This window comes from Aspergillus campestris (genome assembly GCF_002847485.1).
Source record: "Aspergillus campestris IBT 28561 chromosome Unknown P168scaffold_5, whole genome shotgun sequence".
Lineage (NCBI taxonomy): Eukaryota > Fungi > Ascomycota > Eurotiomycetes > Eurotiales > Aspergillaceae > Aspergillus > Aspergillus campestris.
This window is the reverse complement of record NW_020194340.1, coordinates 1,575,786-1,596,670: the sequence shown is the minus strand read 5'-3', so window position 1 is coordinate 1,596,670 and position 20,885 is coordinate 1,575,786. Positions and strand designations below refer to the sequence as shown.

The 20,885-nt window shown below is 53.8% G+C and overlaps 7 protein-coding genes across 7 annotated transcripts; 3 read left to right on the top strand and 4 right to left on the bottom strand.

Annotated features, from left to right (window-relative positions):
- The first annotated feature begins 999 nt into the window (after positions 1-999).
- Positions 1,000-3,317, top strand: P168DRAFT_146495 (uncharacterized protein). Its single transcript, XM_024832775.1, has 2 exons — positions 1,000-1,199; positions 1,254-3,317. Exon 2 carries the CDS (start codon positions 1,332-1,334, stop codon positions 3,075-3,077), a length of 1,746 nt encoding a protein of 581 aa, XP_024693751.1. The 5' UTR covers positions 1,000-1,199; positions 1,254-1,331; the 3' UTR covers positions 3,078-3,317.
- A 50-nt stretch (positions 3,318-3,367) lies between these two features.
- Positions 3,368-4,822, bottom strand: P168DRAFT_326867 (PIG-F family protein). Its single transcript, XM_024841169.1, has 3 exons — positions 4,236-4,822; positions 3,880-4,166; positions 3,368-3,771 (listed from the first exon to the last, which is right to left on the bottom strand). The coding sequence occupies exons 1-3, from the start codon at positions 4,752-4,754 to the stop codon at positions 3,600-3,602; spliced, it is 978 nt and encodes a 325-aa protein (XP_024693750.1). The 5' UTR covers positions 4,755-4,822; the 3' UTR covers positions 3,368-3,599.
- Positions 4,823-5,193: 371 nt separating this feature from the next.
- P168DRAFT_234322 (uncharacterized protein) lies at positions 5,194-6,452 on the bottom strand (the record flags this gene model as incomplete). Its single annotated transcript, XM_024833409.1, has 3 exons — positions 5,194-5,549; positions 5,603-6,191; positions 6,318-6,452. 3 exons carry the CDS (start codon positions 6,450-6,452, stop codon positions 5,194-5,196), a joined length of 1,080 nt encoding a protein of 359 aa, XP_024693749.1.
- A 922-nt stretch (positions 6,453-7,374) lies between these two features.
- Positions 7,375-10,139, bottom strand: P168DRAFT_281487 (putative Rho GTPase activator (Sac7); the record flags this gene model as incomplete). The annotated part of the gene is made up of 3 exons (XM_024835933.1): positions 7,375-9,698; positions 9,758-9,910; positions 9,980-10,139. The coding sequence occupies 3 exons, from the start codon at positions 10,137-10,139 to the stop codon at positions 7,375-7,377; spliced, it is 2,637 nt and encodes an 878-aa protein (XP_024693748.1).
- A 1,744-nt stretch (positions 10,140-11,883) lies between these two features.
- On the top strand, positions 11,884-12,979 carry tim9 (protein transporter TIM9). The gene is made up of 2 exons (XM_024837113.1): positions 11,884-11,953; positions 12,004-12,979. The coding sequence occupies exon 2, from the start codon at positions 12,307-12,309 to the stop codon at positions 12,490-12,492; it is 186 nt and encodes a 61-aa protein (XP_024693747.1). The 5' UTR covers positions 11,884-11,953; positions 12,004-12,306; the 3' UTR covers positions 12,493-12,979.
- A 524-nt stretch (positions 12,980-13,503) lies between these two features.
- On the top strand, positions 13,504-15,380 carry P168DRAFT_326863 (bifunctional alcohol dehydrogenase/S-(hydroxymethyl)glutathione dehydrogenase). The gene is made up of 6 exons (XM_024841168.1): positions 13,504-13,769; positions 13,837-13,851; positions 13,913-14,027; positions 14,077-14,212; positions 14,275-14,912; positions 14,986-15,380. Exons 1-6 carry the CDS (start codon positions 13,749-13,751, stop codon positions 15,198-15,200), a joined length of 1,140 nt encoding a protein of 379 aa, XP_024693746.1. The 5' UTR covers positions 13,504-13,748; the 3' UTR covers positions 15,201-15,380.
- Positions 15,381-16,397: 1,017 nt separating this feature from the next.
- On the bottom strand, positions 16,398-18,049 carry P168DRAFT_296806 (inositol-3-phosphate synthase INO1; the record flags this gene model as incomplete). Its single annotated transcript, XM_024838136.1, has 2 exons — positions 16,398-17,295; positions 17,346-18,049. The coding sequence occupies 2 exons, from the start codon at positions 18,047-18,049 to the stop codon at positions 16,398-16,400; spliced, it is 1,602 nt and encodes a 533-aa protein (XP_024693745.1).
- Positions 18,050-20,885: the final 2,836 nt, after the last annotated feature.

Sequence of the window (20,885 nt, the reverse complement as noted above, 5' to 3'; positions counted from 1 at the left end):
TGATTGTGGACCAGCGGATGGCTGTTGTCATTGGCGGGATGGAGCCTTAATCGATGACAATTACCTGCCCAGCATATCAGAGCTATCAGGGCCAGGGGCAGATTGGGAAGTGGAGACGACGAAGGGCTTGGCGTGGCTCGGGTTGGGGCGTGGAGGGGGGCCCGGGGGAGTTACTGATTTGAGAAAGAGACCGCCATGGTCAGTTCACTGATGGATGCGCTGGTCGAATAGGCGAGATGAGACTGACAGGAATGGGCCTGTTTATGCAGAGGGAGACTGACAGGATTGCTGGGCATAGGGAGAGTGGAGGTGGATATGGACAGATGGCGGTGCAGTAGTTGGTAATTAGAGGGGAACTGTGCAGGATTAGTATCTACTATGGCATTCTTCTGGAAGGTAAAATCTATTTGCAGTAGATTATAGTAACAGGGTATAGTATAGTATATAATTGTGTATGGTGGAATCCAATATGATAAATATCAATAGAGATCTGGATATCAAAAATACTACTAAGATAGGGGAACCACTATTAATAGACGGTCAACCATGGATCAGAAGAATCACATTGTTTATATTCCATACTCTATACTCTTCTTTCTCCTGTACCTCTCTTCTAAGTAAATCCATTATAAAGAAAAGAAGAAGAAGAACCCCTGACACGCTGAAACGGGCACAGACGCTGTCTTCATCCCCCACCAGGCCCACCATCACTAACGCTTAGTCCGTCTGCATCTTCTCTCTCTCCAATCCCTTTCTCTCTCTTCTTTCTGACCTCTTTTACTTCTCACTTCTTTCTTACTTCTTCCTTCTCATCCTTCCTTCGTTCTTTCGCTCTTTCGCTCTTTCTTCCTTCAGTCTAGCCCCAGTTGGCTCCCACTCTCGTTCATTCTTTTTATCTCCATTCTCTTCTTTGTTTTCTCTCGTTTCTCTTTTCTTAAGCTGATCACACTTCAGCCACACTCCTATTTTTATCCTGGTGGATCCTGCGTTTCTCTTCACTTCTTTCTTCTCCCTTCCTGATGCCTCGCCATTGGAGTCCTTCTTTTTCTCCTTACCTATAAGCTATCTGATCTGTCGTACGCTCTCATGATCTCGCGCGCACTCACACCGTTTGTCCTCGACTTCTGCACATCCTCAACCCGACGGTCATCTACATGCGGTCTTCTGCTCGATCCCGATCAGTGATGACCCTCGCTGCGGTCCGTATCCGTTGCCTGCATTGCCGTGAAATTTCCAGTGCTAACCCCCACCAGCCAGGTTTATGATCCGCCCGATATCTGATACTCGTCACACCCAGCTCCTCCGCGGTCGTTCTATAAAGTCCGCCAGCTATGTCCTGTATCCCCTACCCCATGGATCACAACATGTCCGGAAGCGTCAGCACCGGGAGGACTCCCTCCCTTCCCACCCCGCCGACGGAGCCCTCCGCGGATCCTCTCGATACCGCTTTACCGCCCATGAGCTCCAAACAGCTCGTCCCCATCCGCCCCTCCGAGTCCTCCATGATCCTGAACAACTTCCGCAACAGTCAGCGGGTCTCCGCCACCTTCTACTCCCAGGATGCCATGCCCATGGTGGCCCACGGATCCTCCGCCCACCGCCGCACCGGCAGCACCATCAAGACCGTCATGCGCAAGATCTTCACCCGGAAACGACGCAGCAACACCGACGACTTCCAGTCCGCCGGCCCCGGTCCGCGTCCAGGCGGATTCCGGTACAGTAACCCGACGGAGCGGATGGGCCATTCCCTGCCCCGATCGGTGAACGTCCGGCGGGGGAGCCCGTTGAAGGAGGAGAACGAGACCCCGCAACCCGACGACTTCTACCACCTGCAGGCGCGCCCGCCCCGTCGTCGTCGCGCCACGCTGCCCAGTCTGGCCTTCTCGGACGAGGAAGCGCGCGCCACCCTCGACGCGCTCGCCTCCGAGCCCAGCCACTACCGCCCCAACAGCTCGCTCGCACCGCCCGGTGACCCCGCCCGGGACCGCCGGCGCGACCTCCTGCGCACCCGGCGCCGCTCGCGCAGCGCCGACGCCCTGCGCGCCGTGGCCGCGGGCCACCGCATGGACCCCATCCAGTGGCGACGCCGCAGCGTCGCCTCTGCCGAGTACGTCGGGACAACCGTCTCCGACAGCGAACTCTCCTACCGCCCGCCCACGGGGACCACCCACGCCAGCGCCCCGGAGGAATCCACCGCGCCCTCCGTCTACGATACCGACGAGTCGCAGCCGCCCGCGGACGCGCACGACGACGACGACGATGACAACAACACCAACGACAACCGGAACAGCATCATAGTGCCGTGCGCCGGCACGCTCATCAGCGCCATGCAACACGACCCCGACCTCTCCGTCGACCAACGGGTCGCCACCATCGAAGTCAAGCTCATCGACCTCGAGTTCGCCATCGCGCGCATGCAAACCTCCCCGACGCCGTCATCCACAGACAGGGCGCGCTCCACTCCGCGTAGTCGACATGCCCACTCGCGCAGACCATCCACCTCGAAGCACGTCGCCCCCGGAACCAGCAGCGGTCCCCCATCCCAACCAACAGCACCACTCCCACCACTACCCCCCAAGACCGCCCCCTCAGCACCGCAACCATCAAACCCACCACATCCGACAGCAGACACCCGCGCGCGCCGACCCACCGCGCCCCCTCCTCAACCACCTCCCCGCTCCCTAATTCCCAAGGCATCTCCATCGAGCAGTACAGCGCCCTCGTTCTCCTCCTCCGCCGCGAGCAAAACGCCCGCCGCGCCCTCGAATCAGAGCTCTCCACCCTCCGCCAAGACGTCCACCAGCTGCAGCTCAACCAGGGCATGCCCAACGCCCGCGGCTCCGTGCCCAGCAGTACCACCAGCACCGCCACCCCAGGCACGATGTACCCCATCCACAGCGCCGAGTCCAGCGAGTTCCTGCGGATGCGCGAGCGAGCCCTCCACTCACAGAGCACCTCGCCCGCGCGCACGGAACAGCGCTTCTCTTCTACTTCCCCAAGGGATTCTGGCGCCGACTGGGACAATCCGCCGTATAAGCGGTGGCATTCTGCGCGGAACGTGGATACGGGGGGATTGATCTGATCCGTCCTACTCTACTATCTGGTTGATCTCCAGATGAGATATGTCCTACCTTGGTCGAGACCAAGAAGGGTATCCGAGGGGAGGACAAAAACAAAGGATATGATGACATAATGATCTTTTATATTCTCGGCACTGGTTGCTCCGTTCTATTCTATTCTCCATTCTTCATTCATTCATTATATCCATTCTGCCTATTCTATTCTACTATATTCTACTTGGTATTTGATATATACATAGTATGATACCACATTCAGATTATCAATTACATACATATTCATATTTATTCTACACACCACAAAACAAGAAGAAGAAAAGAAGAAGAAAAGAAGAAGAAAAGAAAAGAAGAAGTACAGTACAGATAGATACCGTCCCTCATCGCACAAACAAGGGTATCTAGTATAATATAATATAATAAAAGGGAATATATGGAACAAAAGGCGTAGACATACATACACCCTGTAAAGCGGATGGATGCATGGAAGAAATGAATGAAGGGAATGGAGGGGAGATCAATGATCTACTCATTCTTCTTGACCTCCGCGTCAACATCCCCATCAGCGGCACCCCCCGACTCCGACAAATCAATCACGCTCCCGAACAGACACGTCCGGCCGAGGAGACACCCCACCGCGTAGCCGAGGTATGCGCCGACGAGGATGGTGATCGGGAAGGCTTGCCATGGGCGGTCCCTGCATTCAAGTCTCTATTAGCTTTTACTTATAGCATAGATGTATGCATCACCAGTGGTGGTACATTGGGAACAAAATAAACCCAAAGGAAGGAATAGAGAGAAATACCAATCAAGCGGAATAGGCACCGCACCCAACCAAGCACCCACACAAGCGCCCAACGCCCCGCCCCAGACGAGATCGCCCGGGCGAGCGAACCCCCACACGTCCTTCCAGACGGTGCTGTCGACGCCGTGGACGTAGACGAGCGGGATAGACGTCAGGACGGCCATGTGGGCGGCGCAGAGGAGGGTTTGCGCGTTGTGGGTTGTCAGGGGGGCGCCGAAGAGGACGAGGAGGAGGGCGAGGGCCGGCGTGGCGAGGAAGGTTGTGAGGAAGAGGCTGATTAGGGTTGGCTTTATATGTTTATTAGCTTGTTTCTTTGTTGATTTGTTTTGTTGGATGGGGAGAGAAGGGGGACAAACGGTCAATCGGGTGGTTAAAGCTCTCCCAACAGCCAAAACAGGCGACGCAGACGACGAAGACGAAGCAAAGGGCGCCTTGCGACGATAGGGACCCTTATTCGGCTTGATGATTTCCGACCGCGGCACAGCAGACTCTTTCTCCTTTTCTTCCAGACGGTCCTCTTTACCGACTGTCGTTGTTGCCGGGGTCAAAGTGGCAGGCGCGGATCCGGCGGGAGGAAGTACCGTCATAACGAAGAAAGTCTGCAGCGCAGCGAGAAACGGCACGACACTCGTCATTTCCGCGACCGGGTCGGCGACCAGAGCCGGGAAGCGCCATGCGAGCAGTCCAAGGAGAAGTAGCGGGTGGGCGGATGCGTAGACCCGCGCGAATTGCGTGGGCTGGATGGGCGTCGGCGGTGCGGTCTTGGGCGGTGCTGGCCCTCCTAGAGGACCCCCTCCTGTGGATGAGGAGGAGGTTGTTGGGGTTGCGGGGGGGCTTGCGGCCACGGAGGAGGTGGCGGAGGCGGATTGAGGCATTTTTGCTGCTGGTGTTTCTGGTGTTGTCGGTCCCTGGATGGGCTGTGCCCGACTTTGTGGGATTGTTCTGGTCGTGTGTTGTCTGTCCTGATGGGGAGAAGAAGAAGCTCCGTCGGATGCAGTGGATGCGCCGGATGTGTTTGCTTGGTTTGTTGGTTATGTTTGTGTTTGTGGAGTTTGTTACGTTTGTGATATTGACAGCTGACTGCCTGAGGTGTCGACCATGGACTATTATCCCGTCTTGTATATTGTTGTTTACAACTCGTAGATTCAGCAATTCCATTCAGGGGTGAAGGTACCTGTTCTGATACAGCTTGTCGAATACAATACAATGAAACTTCAATAGGCCTACATTTGAATGCCTCTATGTATCTTACTCCTGATACTTTATTCCTTGCAAATGTGCACTGGTCTCATACAACAGCCCACGAACCGGTCCCTATCCAAGCTTGAACATGTCCAAGTCGATTCCCTTAACAGCCCCTGCTTTCTTGATGATTTCTGGGAACGGCTTCATCCCACACTTGTGCTGGACCCGGGATGTGGAACAATATCGTGACACGGTGAAGGATCTCACTTTCTCAATCAGCTTGTTGCGACTCATGCCTGTATAAGGGTCGCCCGGCTGTTCGGGATATAGATCGATGGCGTGCATGTTCCTCGTCAGAGCTCCAAGCATTATGGAACTACACTCATAGGAGCATCCGCGAGCCCCGGTTAAGAAATAGTCACGTCTCAAATTCATTTGCTCGATCATTCTGTAGATTGCCAGACTTCGGGTTCTATTGATTAGATCTGCGGGACGGTTACCACAACACTCTTACACCTCAGAATCCTGGAGGTCTTACCAATCACTACTGCCGGGATGGGCAGCCCAAGACGGGTCACCAGCCGGTCACTCTGGTCGACCACCAAAGCCGTCGACTTTTCAAATTCAGCTGGGAGTTTGAAAAACCACGACACCCACACCCAGAGCATCGCATCGCGGCAATAAGCCGTGGGGAAGCCGGGGTCCATGTCCCTGATCCATCGATCGGCGAAGAACTGAATCCATGCTCTGCATTGGTAGTGATCTGCCATCACGGCGAGCTGGGCAAGCACCTCCAGACTCACTCGTTGGGGAAAGTTTTGGGGCTGGCAGTGGAAGATCTTCATCAAGAGCAGGAAGGGCTCGAGATCAAACGGGCCGGTAGTGATCTCGACCCCTACTCCACTCGCCAGGAGACAGCTAAGCGCTTCTTTGAACACGGGCGAAAGAAGCTTGAGCTGCTTTGCAGAGACCTGAATGCGATGGCATCTCTTCTCAACGTGCTTTGCAGCCCGAACAGTCTGGGGGCCAGAGTCTCTGCCAACCTGTCCACGGGAAGAATCGATCGAGTATACCTCGTCAACTGAGTTGTTGGACTCGGTATTCTCTACCGCAGGCGACGAAGTCAACTTTCTCGGGCTCAAAAGGGGATTCTGTTTTGTTCTCGACATACCTATCTTGATCTTCTTGCGTGGCTGGGACCCTGAACGGTCGTCCCTCGCTGACACGGTCGTGTTGCTCCCACCAGTTCGAACCACCTCCGTGGGAGACCCAGCACCCCTATTCCCATTATAGTCCCAGGGGGCAAACGGACGGTCCGGTCGCCGCAAATATATGATCACCTCGCCCTCGGGGTCAATAACATGGATTGGCTCATCCGAGGCGCTCATGTCGTCTAATCGAGCACCAAGTCCTACCAGACCATGTGGAGCCCCGAAAACTCGCAGCAGGAATACCTCAATTTATATGGATCTCAGCGTGGCCCGCCTCTATCATTTGTGACCCATCTCCTTCGTTCTCCGGGTTTGAGGACCGATCGACACCACGTGACCCATTTCGTGGCTGTTTGCTTCTCGGGAAGACATGCGGTTTCGTGAGCATGATATACTTGCTGCCTAGTCGTAAAACCATTGTCTACTACCTACCTCTATGAATTGCCGAAGAAACGACGAAGACAGTCAAAAACTTCAATCACATTGGCGATTTCCGTGGCTGTGAAGCCGTGCGAATAGATGCGGAAACATGAACCGTCAATATGACAATGTGGGCGGGAAAACACCAATAGTCAGCTAATATGGATGGTGGCCGATTGCTTCCAGTCTCGCTATTCAATAGGGACTTATCAAGTGTTGGTTATCAAGGCCCTATCAGTCGCCAATTGGTGGTTTTGGTCCAATTGTGAAGATGAGGCAGGCGTGCTAACTTTCAGTCGCACTATATGCTGGACCCATTTTTGCCCTCAAGATATATAGATGTAGATATAGATAGATAGATAGATAGGTCTTGCGCCACGATCCTAGACCAGAGGGGTAGACTGGGAGGGACCGTCTATGTCTACGTAGAATGAACATAACTACAATATTGAGAGATGTATAGACACATTGCAAGCCAATGTAGCATCACGCAGGTCTGATACACCATGGTGTCACCAGTCTACACTACATTTACAACTGCCCCAAGACCATCTCAACTACAAGACAAGTGTAACATAAATCAATATTTACCAACATAAGTATCAAGTATGATACACGACCAAAAATATACATCACTCATGGCACATGGAGTAGGGCTACATTATTCACATCCCAGCGTCTAATTTCCCAAAAACTCATACGTCGTGTCGTCGCTCTTGTCCTTGTGCGATTCCGCCGTCGGCAGCGGAACGCTGGGTGTCCCGGTGGGCTTTGAGGTTGGGGACGCCGGACGGACCCCCTCGGTGGGCGGGACCTCTACCGGTTCTGTGGTGGCAGCGGCCGGCACGGGGCCCTGTGGAGGAGTCGGTGCGGCTGGCGCGGTTTCAACTGGGGGCGTCGTCTCCCGCACCGCCGGACCGGGGGCATCGGACGTGGCGGTGGGCTTCTCCGGCGTCCGTGGCTCCTCTGGGATGGCGGGAGGCATACCGGAGGATGAAACCGGGCTCACGCCCTCAGACGGGTTGTTCATGTCGATCGGGGCCGGTCGAATCCGGTCCTTCCCTACGGGTGACAGGGTCTGGCTCTTGTCGAGATCTGATTGTGGGCTGCGCGTGCGATCGCGGTCCGAATCCTTGCCGCCGTCTCGCACCTGCGCCACCTTAGCTTTGAATTTGCCGAACAGGCTCCGTCGTTCGGGCTCGGGCGCCTCCTTGCTGCTGCTGTGCACCTCGGCATCCAGGCTCAGCGGCTGATACGACGGGTCGTTGGCAAACTGTTGCATGTCTGTCGGGGAGCTGCGGCTCGAGTGGTGCCAGCTGCCGAACGAGCTCGTACTGTGCTCGGCCCCCGGGTTCGACGCGATCAGCGGCGGAGACCCGAGCCCTAGCCCCACCTGCTCGCTGCTGCGCTTCGCCGACCGCGGGAAGCGCCAGCTCGGTCGAGCCTCCTTGCGATCCCGCGACGCGTCATCCGTAGGGTCCATATCCGAATAGTCGGTGAAGGAGGTGCGCGAGTTCATCGACGGCGTCCGAGACCCGTACGGCCGCAGCGACGTGTCCGTCGTGGGCTGGCCTTCGCTCTGCGACGGCTTCTCGGACTTGTCCTCACCCCGTTCGTCGATCGTGGTGGGCTGTCTCGGAGTGGTCCCCCCGGCGTCCGGAGGGTCAGACACGCGGGAGGTTTGAGACGCCAGAGCAACATCGGACGTGGCTGCCTGCAGGGACTGCGACGAGCTCTGGGCGCTTTCGCTGGCGCTCCCGGGAATCCGCCGCTTCTTCAACCGATTCGGCTGCCGCGGTTCCCGGTCACTCGGGGGTGACTTGGAGAAGAGGGCGGAGAGCTTGCGTTCTCGAGTGGGCGTGGCGGCGGCCGGGGGCGACGTGGGGGGGGACAGCATGTCCGGCGGTTTCTCATCACTGCTCTCCTGGATGTTCTCCTGCAGATTCCCCGGACGTTCGTGGGGTTTCTCCGGCGTCGGGTCCGGCGCCTTGCGCGTAGGACCGTGGGTAGCGGAGTGGAGGTACACGAGCCCCGTGCCTGATTCGGTCACGTCCTGCGGTTTGGGCGGCTCCGGGCTTTCTTGCACGGTTGCGGGTGGGGTTTGACTGGGCGATCGCGAGTGTTGTGCCGACGTGGGCTCGGGGGAGTCGGTGCCCGTGTTCTCGACGACACGGCCGATCCGTGACGGCGGAATGGCCGGCGCCATCTTGGAGGGCAACGTGTTGCTGCGGTGCACCGCGGCGGGGCCCAGGGATGTGGGAGTGGCCGGGCTCGGGCTCTGGTTGGAGGTGCGCGAGGTCTTGGACGACACCGACACGTTGCGGCGCAGGCTTTCGTACTTTCGGAAGCTGCCGCCGCTGGCGTTGGAGACGGACCGTCGCACGCCCGAGTGGGTGGTCGGACCGCGGACGAGACCGCCTTCGACCTCCTTCATCGTCTGCTCGTCGGCGGCCGTGCCATTCATGCCAAAGAGGAAGTGGTCCTGATTCTCGATGAGGAAGATCAACACGTCCTGGCTGAGCTTGTACTCGTCCGGGGACATATCGTGCTGGGGGTGCGACAGGAGGCCCGGTTGGAAGATGGCGGACAGATTTCCGGACGTCATGCGATTCTGTTCCGACTTAGAGGCAAAGACGGCGAGAAGGTCGAGGATGTAGAGCAGAAGTTGCTTGTTCAGCGGGGGCAGCTCGCGGATCAACTCTTGGTAGGCGGCGACCGCCTTGGCATGATCGACGTTATCTGACTCGGTCGCGGGTCCGTTTTCCTGGATGTGCTGCTGATACGCACGGAGCGGCTGGCGAAAGCGCTCGTAGAAGCCGAGCGGGACAATCGGCTCGGGCAGCTGGTTGAGGTATCGTCGCAAGACATTCGCCGCATCGTGTACCGTGTATCCAGTCCAATCTAGCCCTTTCCCGTACCGTTCGGGAGAATCAAAGATCTCCTGGAGGTCTTTGATGCGCTTGGCCGATCCATTCAGCCGGAATATGCCCTCGACGTCCGTTGCTACTATGGTCAGCGCCGTCTCTTTACGGGGGGGGGGGGATGGGGGGGTTCAAGCGTACCTTTTTCCTTGAGGAAAACCCCACACTTCGCGATGACGATCGGCACGTAACCGTAGATAAAGCTTTCGCCGTTATCGTTGGTCAGGGAGATGGCGACATTGGCATATTTGATGCTGACGTTCAACGGGACGCCAAAGATGCCTTGTGGTTTTTCTGCGACAACACTCAGCACTGATTGACCCTGTCGCATCCAACGACCTATCCCATCGCCAGAACACATACCTTTCGGCTCTTCCTTCCGAGTATTGCGTTTAAACTGCCTCCACCACGATGTCAGGTCCCGTTTGGACGGAGGAGAGGTCGCAAGCGCTTGGGGGGCGGCCGCGGTGGGGGGAAGCGAATGTAACGGGTCAACACCAGGCGGCGACTTATTGGTGACCATGATGACCAGATGCGAAATGAAGAAAGACGGTCGGAGGGAATGCGCGGGTCGATAAGATATAAAGAGCGACGCTTGAAGCGACGAGACCGCTAAATGTTCACCGCCCTCGTGTCGCAGCGAAATTCCGGGGCTGGGGGACCGTGATCCCAAAATAGCACGAGGGACCGATCAGTCAGACCGCGGCAGCCTTTACCGTCGGCCTTTCGGAGAGGCGATTTGGCAACGAACCAGAACGAAAACACGAGCGTGGTGGATGGACAGAAGGCAGGATGAAAGGGAGGGCAACGAAGAACGAGTAAATCCGGACGAAATGGATGAGCGATGGAAATGGGGGAAATGAAAGGAGGATCGTAAGGGAGAGGAAAACCAAAGACAGGGTAGACAGGAGAAAGAAAGTGGGGAGTACGAGGGATGGAAACAGAGATGAAGAATGAAAGGAGGGGAGAAGAAGGAGGAAGATGAAGTAGAAGTAGAAGTAAAAGAAGAAGAAGAAGAGAGAGAGAGAGGACGAGGAGGGGGAGAAAGGGTGATGGTTGGATCCTCAGGCCGAATAGAACACAGGCTGACAGCCAGAGTTGACTGACTTCCTTTCCCTCTCAAGGCACTTTGGACCCCCGAACAATAACCATGTCAGTTCACCAAATGGATACTTCCCCCGGTTGGTTTCTGATTGGATTGCCCTCCTGGTGAATTGCTAATTGGAGGGGAATACTACTTACCCTTCCACAGCCCCCCTGGTGATAAATGAATCAATTAATTAATCCTACCTAGTCGTCATGGATGGATATGAATGGATACGTATCTCCATATCCTCGAGGACTGCACTCCAGACAGCCCTAAGGAGACGATCATACTCGATCAAGAATCGACAGAATAACGACCCAGACCCAGGGTTCCAGGGTTTCTCTCCTGTCTGGACCAGTCTCGATATTAATCTAATTTCACCACTACGCTAGTTTGTGAGATGGTGTATCCCACTAGGCCTTTTTGACATCTGTGTGCCTTTTGACACTACTCCATAATCAATATTAGATTAAAAATCTAGACACATGCGAATACAAGTCAACGCCTCCAAAAGAGACCGAGTCACCAGAAGATAAACTAAGAAAAAGGAAAAAAAAAAAAAAAAAAAAAAAAAACCAACATGACCCCGTCCCGATCCATACGGCGGAATATCACCAGAATGGACCCGGTGATCCCATCATCCTGAACCTTTTGGCAGAGGTCCTACCGTCCGTCCTCCAATCAGACGGATCGCCCTCAATGCCTGTCCATGTAAAGAGGCGTGGCCACCGTCGATCTGCAGTTTCACGTCCTCAACATTAAAACCATATTCAATGTCCATGGAGACATGGACACAGCGCGAGAGGGGTTTGACCGAGCCGGGAGCGTTGATTGGACCCTGAGGGCGAAATGCATCCATCGACCCAAACTGGATCATCCATGGTTCTTGTCTGGGGACGTAATACTGCGATGGTCCGGTGGCGGCTGTTCTTTTTTTATTCCGCCTGAATAATCCCAGTTGGAGAATGATCGGAGGCTGACGTTGCCGGTTTGGGCGAGACGGGAGCATCCAGTGGCTGCGTCAGGTGATCCGCTGTTCTCGTTTTATCACGTGATATTGAATGATCACGTGTTGATGTTGAATCACATGTAGTCATGTGATGTATATCAGGTGACCTCACGTGTGGTCAGAGCCTGCGGCCAAGCTCCGCGCTCCGTCCCAAACGAGGAATCCTATACTCGGTCATCATTAACACTACTCTTCTTCTTCAACCCCTTCTTCCCCCCTATCAACACATCACAATGGACGGGTAAGCTCAGTGTGTTTATCAGATGTACGACTGGAGACTAACTGTTGCAGTCTTTCTGGTTCCGAGCAGCGCGAGCTCGCGTCTCGCATGGAGCGCAAGCAGATGAAGGAATTCATGACGGTATGTCATCCATAACACCTCGATCGAACGGACCTACCTGCCTCGATTGGGGATCGTCTACGAAACAAGGAGACCAAAAAAGAATACGAGAAGAAGATCAAGAAACAAAAGGGGCATCCCTCAACGACAGGTCTCCTTGTCCCGTCGTCGTCATGAACCCATCCATCCACGAACCCCATCCCGATCCACACCGCATTGCCTCCAACCTCCACCACTGACCATTTTGCCATCAGATGTACTCCAAGCTCGTCCAGCGCTGCTTCGACGACTGCGTCAACGACTTCACAACCAAGTCCCTCATCAACCGCGAGGAGGGCTGCGTGATGCGCTGCGTCGACAAGTACCTGAAGAGCTCGCAGCGCCTGAATGAGCGCTTCCAGGAACAGAATGCGGCCATGATGCAAGGGGGTGGAAAATAAGTGGCTTCCTGCCACTGGTTTCCTGTTTGGGTTCTGTGCTATATTTTCGGGTTGGGACCGGTTCTCATGTGTACACTATAGATTTGATTTGAATGAGACTCTCCTGTACTGTCTGACGCTGTCTATCTCGCGTTTGTCTTTGTTTTTCTGCCGTGATGGTTTGGACGATGTGTTGGATTGGGGTTGGAAAATATGTAATACGTGCGGATATGTAATATGAGTGGGCGTTGGGTCACGTCTGGGAGTGACGTGGTCTGTATAGTAGCTATTAGCTATCGTAGTAATGAGCTATTGAGAAATATCTGTTGGTGTGTTCATATTTGAAAGCGCACTACTATCCCCTCTTCATACCCTCTATTCAATATCAATCATACCCTCTATTCAATACCAAGCAGGTCATGACAGATGGCAGCAATAGCAATGGCAGACCGCCCTGGGACATCACCTCGGATATGAACGATGATAAATTCCACAATAACCAATTATCCATACCAAGTCTAAGATCTCAAGATGAATAATTCAACCGAGAATGCCAACAATTGGCGGTAAGATCAATCTGTTAACCCACACCATACTGAAGCGACTCCATCCGGCAAAGGAAACCTCTTGTCGTCATGATGCACGGACCACCCGGAAAACTTTGCCTATTCGGGCGAGTGCAGAAGATGGAGATAAGCTGGTTTCTAGAAGGGTGAAGAATTGAACATCATGTCTGTATAGAGTATTAAAGAGATATGATTTGGGTTATTACTTGAGTTATCATGTGGATTATACTTTGGTTACCATCCTATACGGTTCTGCTACGCTACGGATATCATTGACCTGTATCAGCTTCTACAGTAGTGAAGTAGTGGCAGCAGCAGCAATAGCAAGGTACTATGAAAAAAAATGAACAGATGAGGAGAATCTCCGTGCGGAGAATATGACAATCATATAATACACTCCGTTAATGACTAGGAGCAGTACACAGTAGAAATACTGTATGAATGAGGGGAAAGTGGTCATCACCGGGGGCAGCATGAGGAGGTCCACTACTAAGTTCCCAGCAGCCCCTCACCCCACCCCCTCTCTCGTCACGTCAGTCCGTTATTCTGGATCCCCTCACCACAAAATCTCCACTACCCTCCCCCGATCTCGCCCGTTTAAAGCATTGATTTCCCCTCCATTCATCCGTGCCTAGTTTTTCCTTTTTTTCTCCCTCCTTTCTTCGTCTGTTCTTTTCTTCTCTCCCATATTCCCTCTCTCAAATCATCACAATGGCTAGCACTGTCGGACAAGTATGCCCCTCTCCTCCCCCACCAATATCAATCGACATGGAATCACAAGCTAACAAACCAATCCTAGACCATCACCTGTAAAGTAAGCCTCACATGTCATGACTACGAATCACATCCCGGCCAGCATATTGACCCCAGTATAGGCCGCCATCGCGTGGGGCGCCGGCGAACCCCTCTCCGTCGAGGACGTCGAGGTGGCGCCGCCCAAGGCCCACGAAGTGCGCATCCAGATCCACCACACCGGTGTCTGCCACACGGGTATGTTTCCTCTTTCGTCATCGATGAATTCTAGAGACTGACCATCCAGACGCATACACCCTGTCCGGCAAGGACCCCGAGGGCGCGTTCCCCGTCGTCCTGGGACACGAGGGCGCCGGTGTCGTCGAGTCCGTCGGCGAGGGCGTCACCTCCGTCAAGCCGGGTGACTATGTCGTTGCTCTCTAGTGCGTTCAAATCTATCCCCCCGGCAATAAGATACCTACAGACAGTGAGCTAACCCGCCCAGCACCCCCGAATGCCGCGAATGCAAGTTCTGCAAGTCCGGCAAGACAAACCTGTGCGGCAAGATCCGCGCGACCCAAGGCAAGGGCGTCATGCCCGATGGCAGCTCGCGCTTCAAGGCGCGCGGCAAGGACCTGCTGCACTTCATGGGCACGTCGACCTTCTCGCAGTACACAGTCGTCGCAGACATCTCCGTCGTGGCGGTGACCCCCAAGATCTCGACGGACCGGTCGTGTCTGCTGGGCTGCGGCATCACGACGGGCTACGGCGCCGCAACGGTGACCGCCAAGGTGGAGGAGGGCGCCAACGTGGCGATCTTCGGCGCCGGCTGCGTCGGTCTCTCCGTCATCCAGGGAGCCGTGCGCAACCGCGCGGGCAAGATCATCGCCGTGGACGTCAACGACGGCAAGGAGGCGTGGGCGCGCAAGTTCGGCGCTACCGACTTCGTCAACCCTACCAAGCTGGACGGCAAGACCATCCAGGAGCAGCTGATTGATATGACCGACGGCGGATGCGACTACACCTTTGACTGCACGGGTAACGTGGGCGTCATGCGCGCGGCCCTCGAAGCCTGCCACAAGGGTTGGGGCGAGAGCATCATTATCGGTGTTGCTGCTGCCGGCCAGGAGATTTCCACTCGTCGTATGTTCCTTACCCTCCCAGTTTCCCTCTCTTCAAACCTGTTCTATTGCAAAAGCTAATGAATGTTCAATAGCATTCCAACTCGTCACCGGCCGCGTGTGGAAGGGCTGCGCCTTCGGCGGCATCAAGGGCCGCACCCAGCTGCCCGACCTGGTCGACGACTACCTGAAGGGCGAGCTGAAGGTGGACGAGTTCATCACGCACCGCGAGCCGCTGTCGCAGATCAACACTGCGTTTGAGCAGATGAAGGCTGGCGACTGTGTGCGGTGTGTTGTTGATATGTCGTAGTTGGACCCAACGGGCGAAAATGAAAGAAAGGAAAAAGTGATGTTGTCAATGAAATGAGTAATTTATGTGGATTTGTTTAGTATACTATAGTAAGCCAGATGATGTTGATACCAATTGATTGATGTAAGGCGGGTTCTTGATGGTACTGCGTGGGGGATATGCCTTATATATATATGGAGGTGTATGCTCACAAGGTCCTTGACCACAAGGTAGTCAGTATAGTATAGTAGCTCGGTTAATCAATCTACAAATACAACTGTATCAACCGGAGCAAAGGAATGCAATGACATGACCGCTTGAGTATCATAGATCTGTCCCTGTTAGGTATCCTATCCTATCTATTAAGTCTTCCTTCCTTCATATAGTGAGTACTATTTGCATAGCAATACTTACTTACATGAATCATAAAGTACTCTCTTACCTAGCATCGACACCCTCCGACCACTGCAGCAAACGCGCAAGTATGTATCTCGGCAAGCAAGCAAGCATGCAGCAACCTTGTAAGCAAACTCCAACCCAACCAACCAACCAACCAAAACAAATCCAAACAAACGAACAAAGAAAGCAAGAAAGAGACAAAGAAAATGTAAAAAAAAAGAAAGAAAGAACAAAGAGAGTGAAATGACCCTCTCTCGTCCCCTCCCCACCTTCTGGTTTCCTTCCTCCCACCCCCCAGTCCATTTATTATTACTTTCCCCTTCAGCACCTGATATCATATGCCTTGCCTCTCTATGTCTTGCTGCTTTGCATTTTTATCTGAATGTATCTTGGGGGTATAGTATCAAGAGATCGGGAAAGGAGGAGAAGAGGGGAATCAAGGTGGAGGAGAGTAAGTTTGGTCACTGGATAAGGTAAGGCCTTAGCTGGTGAATTAGGGCAGCGTCACTGGTATGCGGTGGGGTGGTTGGGTTTGGTTGACGGGGGAGGATATTATTTATGGGGACGGGATGGGGTGGGGTGGGTTTCATCGAGTTGGTTGAAGAGAGTATTGAGGGTGGTGGATTGTTAGGAGCGTTAAGGGCGATGGGTGTGCTGTATACCCCGGTTTTGAGTGGGTTTTTACTGAGTGGGTACTACGTTGGAGTCTATTATATAGTATAGATGGACAGTGAATTGCAAGTAAATCAACGCATTCAATTTGTTAAAGAACGACTTGGGTGAGACGATAGGTCAAAGACCACAACTACGCTAGGCGCATTACATCAGCTTGTGCTCGAGGGTCATCTCCGACTCAGGCTGCAGACCGACACAAGCACGGAAGATGTTGGTCAGAGCGCAGCGCTGCTTGTTGAGCGAGTTGACGACCGGAGTACCGGGGGGCGTCAGAGGCGCCTTGAGCATGTAGCTCAGCACGCTGAGCACGCTGTGGAAGCCCTTGTAGTCAGCCGTGGCATCCTCCTTCCAGGTGATGCGGGTCATGACCTCGGTGATGAGGACCAGGTCGATGATGAGCGGCGACGCCAGCAGCGAGTCCTCGCAGATGTTGAACAGGCTGATGGTCTGGTGGCCGCCCATGAAGATCTCGGCGTAGTACTCGTCGAGCGCGCGCTTGTTGTCGCCCACGGCCGGCATGTACTTGATGACGACGGTGTGGTCCGGGTGCTCGTCCTTCTCGTAGAGGAGATGGTTGGCGGCGACCATGTCGTCGACGACGTTGGACTTGGAGATCTCCTTGGAGCGGAACTGCTTCTGCGAGCTCAGGTTCTTGCCGTCGTTGTTGCCCAGGTGGTTGTAACTGGCGATCGAGGTGAGCTTGATGCCCGCGTTGATCAGGAAGTCCACCAGCGCGGACTTCATCTTGGTCTGGCCCGACTTGAAGTCGTCGCCGCCGATGAAGGCCTTGCGCTGCTCGGCGAGCTGGAGGGCGCCGGGCACGAAGGTGTTCTGGGGCGAGCCGTTGATGAAGGGCACCTGGTCCAGGATACAGGCCACGGCGAAGACGGTCGAGGGAGCAACCTCGAGGTGGCCGGTCTTGATGGCGTTCAGCAGGTTGTCGGCGGTGTCATTGACGCCGGGGACGATGTCAGCGTAGCGCTCCGTGTTGGCGGTCCACATGACAATGACCTTGTCCAGGCCGTTCTGAGCTTTGAAGTCACTGCACTAATTAGCTATTGTCTCTCTCATCAACAGGAAGTATAAACATACCGAATGTCCTTCTGGATCTTCTCCACATGGGCCCAGCATGCCTTGTCACCCTCAAGGACGTTGTCGGCACGGTCCTCCTGGTTCGAGGCGATGAAGTCCGGGTAGTAGATGGAAGGCAGGGGCTTCATCTCGGCCATCTCCTTGCGGACTGACTGCTTGAGAGCAGGCTCCAGGACCTGAGCACGGTCCATGGCCGCAGCCAGGTTCATGGCGCTGATGTCCCAGCCACCGACGGCCAGATCATTGGGGTGGACCATGGGTAGCATGTCATGGAACGGGACGTTGATCTCCTCGCCCGTCTTGGCGTCAGTGCCTAGCTTGATGGTGGAGCCCATGACCATGGAGCCATAGTAGTTGGCGGACTGCATCTTCTCGCGAGTCTCCCAGGACAGCTGGCGGCGGTTGGCAATGAGACCGGCAGTGACGGTGGAACCATTGTTCCCGCCCCAACCGACCATCATGACACCGACCTTGCCAACCTTGCGGTCGACCTTGAAGTGGTAGTCGGTGGCCTTGGGAGTGGCCACCAGCTTGTTGTCGGCGGTCCGGGTGATATCAGTGGTATGGTAGGCATACTGGCTTCTGATCTCCTTGTCGGTGTAGACCACATTGGGCGAGTTGACAGTGAACAACGGAGAAGAGGAAGAGGCAGACCCGTTCACGGCGCCATTGGCCGCAACATCCGCACTGGCGTGGGGAGCCATTGTAATTGATTGAGTGGTGGGATGTGAAATGATTTACTGTACGTAGAGCGAGTAATCTGGCGCCCCTCCCCGGTTGGATGAGCGGCGGCCGTTGAACGGGTGGTGCCGGCTGTTCCAGTTAGCAGTGTACATTTGACTCGAGTGTATGAAAGGATTTGAGATCGAATGAAGGACTGGTGGCCTCTATCTGATCGACTCGGACAGAGTAGGAAGGGACCGGAAGGGGACATGGGGAACTCACGAGTTGAGAAGTGTGGAGAAAATTTTGGCGGTTTTTGACAGACCACGCTCAAGGAGTGTGATCAAAGTGTCAGACGAAACTGGCCAAGCTTTGGAATTCGAACAATTGGAAGAATTGGAAGAGTGGTGGTGAGAAAGATGAAAACAGGAGAGGATGGAGGGGGGATTAAGTAGGAGACCCCCGGCTTAGTCACGGACGACATCCGAACCCGGCCGCCAGCACAGTCACTGACTAAGAGGGGGAACAAGTGGTCGAGACTAGCCTATTCCTTTCAAATCTAATCCATTCATCCATTCACTTGCTGGGAATTGATGGCTAGATTGACACTAGAGCTGTGAAGCGAGAACTGGCGGTCTGTAGGGTTGAATACTGTACCGGACGAGGTCCGAAAGCCCTATATTGGTTTGATAGTGGTACCTTATCATACCCCTCTTCCCCTCGATCATCATTAGATTGGACAGTTATATAGATCGGTATCAGTGATCAGATACCACCTGATCATCATAATGGTAGAGAACTCCTGTCTTGGTACAGAATAATATCTAAGTATCAGATCAGTCTGTTTCCCCATGAACGTGCCAGCGCCGGGTCAATGGATTCCCAACACCGGTGGATCCCACACTGGATATCATGCAGGCCCAACTGTCACCACCTGACCCAGTTAATTGACAAGAGTGGGCCATGAGTGATCCAGGCGAGGTCCATGGGGGCAAACGCGGGTACTTTCAGTCCATGTTCTGGAAGAAACCATCTGTCCTTTTGATCCCGGTGTTCTTCGTTTTTTACCCCGCTAACAGAAAACCCCAAGGGAGATAATGCGAACTACCCTGTGGACTCGGGGCAGTAGGTGGTCTGCGCGTATCGCTTAGCTGCTGGAGTGGGCCGCACATCAGGTAAATATCGTTTGTCATTCTCGAATCCAACGGTTTAGTTTATAGACTGATGTATTTGTCCTACATTCTGTATTAATGTGCACCATAATAAATGTAAACGTGTCTGTATACTGTCATTCCAGCCCAAATAAAACCAAGAAAATACCAGACATCGCGGTGAGCGGAGGAGGAATTAGTTCGAACCATCCATGATGGATCCATGGTGATTCTCCGCCTAATCACTAGTGTGGTAGTCAGTGGGTTTGCAGTGTTTGTTTGTCCGTATCTGGCATGGGTTTAGGCAACGGTGTGTTTTCGAATCCCAAGGTATTAACGATTATTCCGCCAATTCTCATTGTCAAAGACGACATGGTAGAGAATATAGCCGACTCAGTGGATAGGTTATCTCCTCTATATATTCTTCGACACGCACAGATCAACACCACGCTAGAATGTTAATCCCATCCCGCTCGCTAGGGACGGGCCTGGGTTCGGATAAAACAACAAATAGATGAAGAACACATGAATAACTCCAGTTCTTCCTTTCCAGCCAGTTCGTCCGAGGAACCCATCAGCGATGACGGGGTGGAAATGGTAACGCAGCTTGCGTACCCCGACCGAGCCACGATCTAACAGCCCGACCCATATGATGATCCATCGGCCCCGTAACTGTCGTCCTCTGGGATGGTTGCTAGTTCCGTGGGGACAAACCACTCCGGTTTGACCGAGGGTAAGCTGACACTGACAGTCAGGGTGAACAATTTCTAGTCATCGTTATCTAGTTGAGAGTCAGGAACATGACTGGCAGATCGACGGGCACCTTGCTTGTCCAATGTCCGATACAATAGAGAGCACGGACTGGGTTACACACTACGAGGATGACCGTGAAAATGGTAAAGATGGGTGGACATTGAGACAGAATACAATGGGAGGATGATCCTTCTCCCTCCGGGTTAGTTCCCTGTTTGATTTACACGGGATGAGTACAACATGGAGGGGATCATCGACGGTCAGATACGATTATCCCGCCCAAAAATAACAATGAATCGGATCAGCATATTGTCCGGTTATTCTTATCGCCAACCATCCAGAAACTATAGCAGAAAGAAAAGGAAAAAGAAAGACACCTTTCCATTGTATCATCTTGGGGGCAAGGCAGACTTCGCCCGTCAGCCCCAAGAACGACGTGCGGAGTGGGAGGGACAGTGGAAGCGAACGCAACAGGAAGAGTCAGCCCCTGAGGATGATCTGCAGAAGGAGTATGGTTCAGGGGTAGGATGATTGTTGTGGAGGGAGCGTCAGCAGTACGAAAGGATGGAGACACAGTAAGATCACTAAAATCATCCCAGTCGGTAAAAGGGGAAGGGCCAAAATCGTTCGTTCTATTTTTTTCTTCTGTCTCTCGCTAGTCCAATGTGGCTTTCTCCGATGCTAGAATTTTCTATAGAGAGAAACATAAATTAAAATCTCCCCTATCTAGTTGATGAAACAGAAGCATTAGGATGGATTAGGAGAGACAAACCAGAAAAGAGTCAATTAAAATATATTAAAAAGCAAGAAAAAAAAAACGGACCCAGATAGTACCGGAGTGAAGTTCATTCGAGGACCGCGTGTTGCCCTTGACCATCACTGATTGGGGTCCTTAAGCAAGCCTATTCCCCCGGGGCACAACCCCACTAAGCTCAATCCGGGTCAAGCCTAAGAATAGCGTGAGACGCCAAAC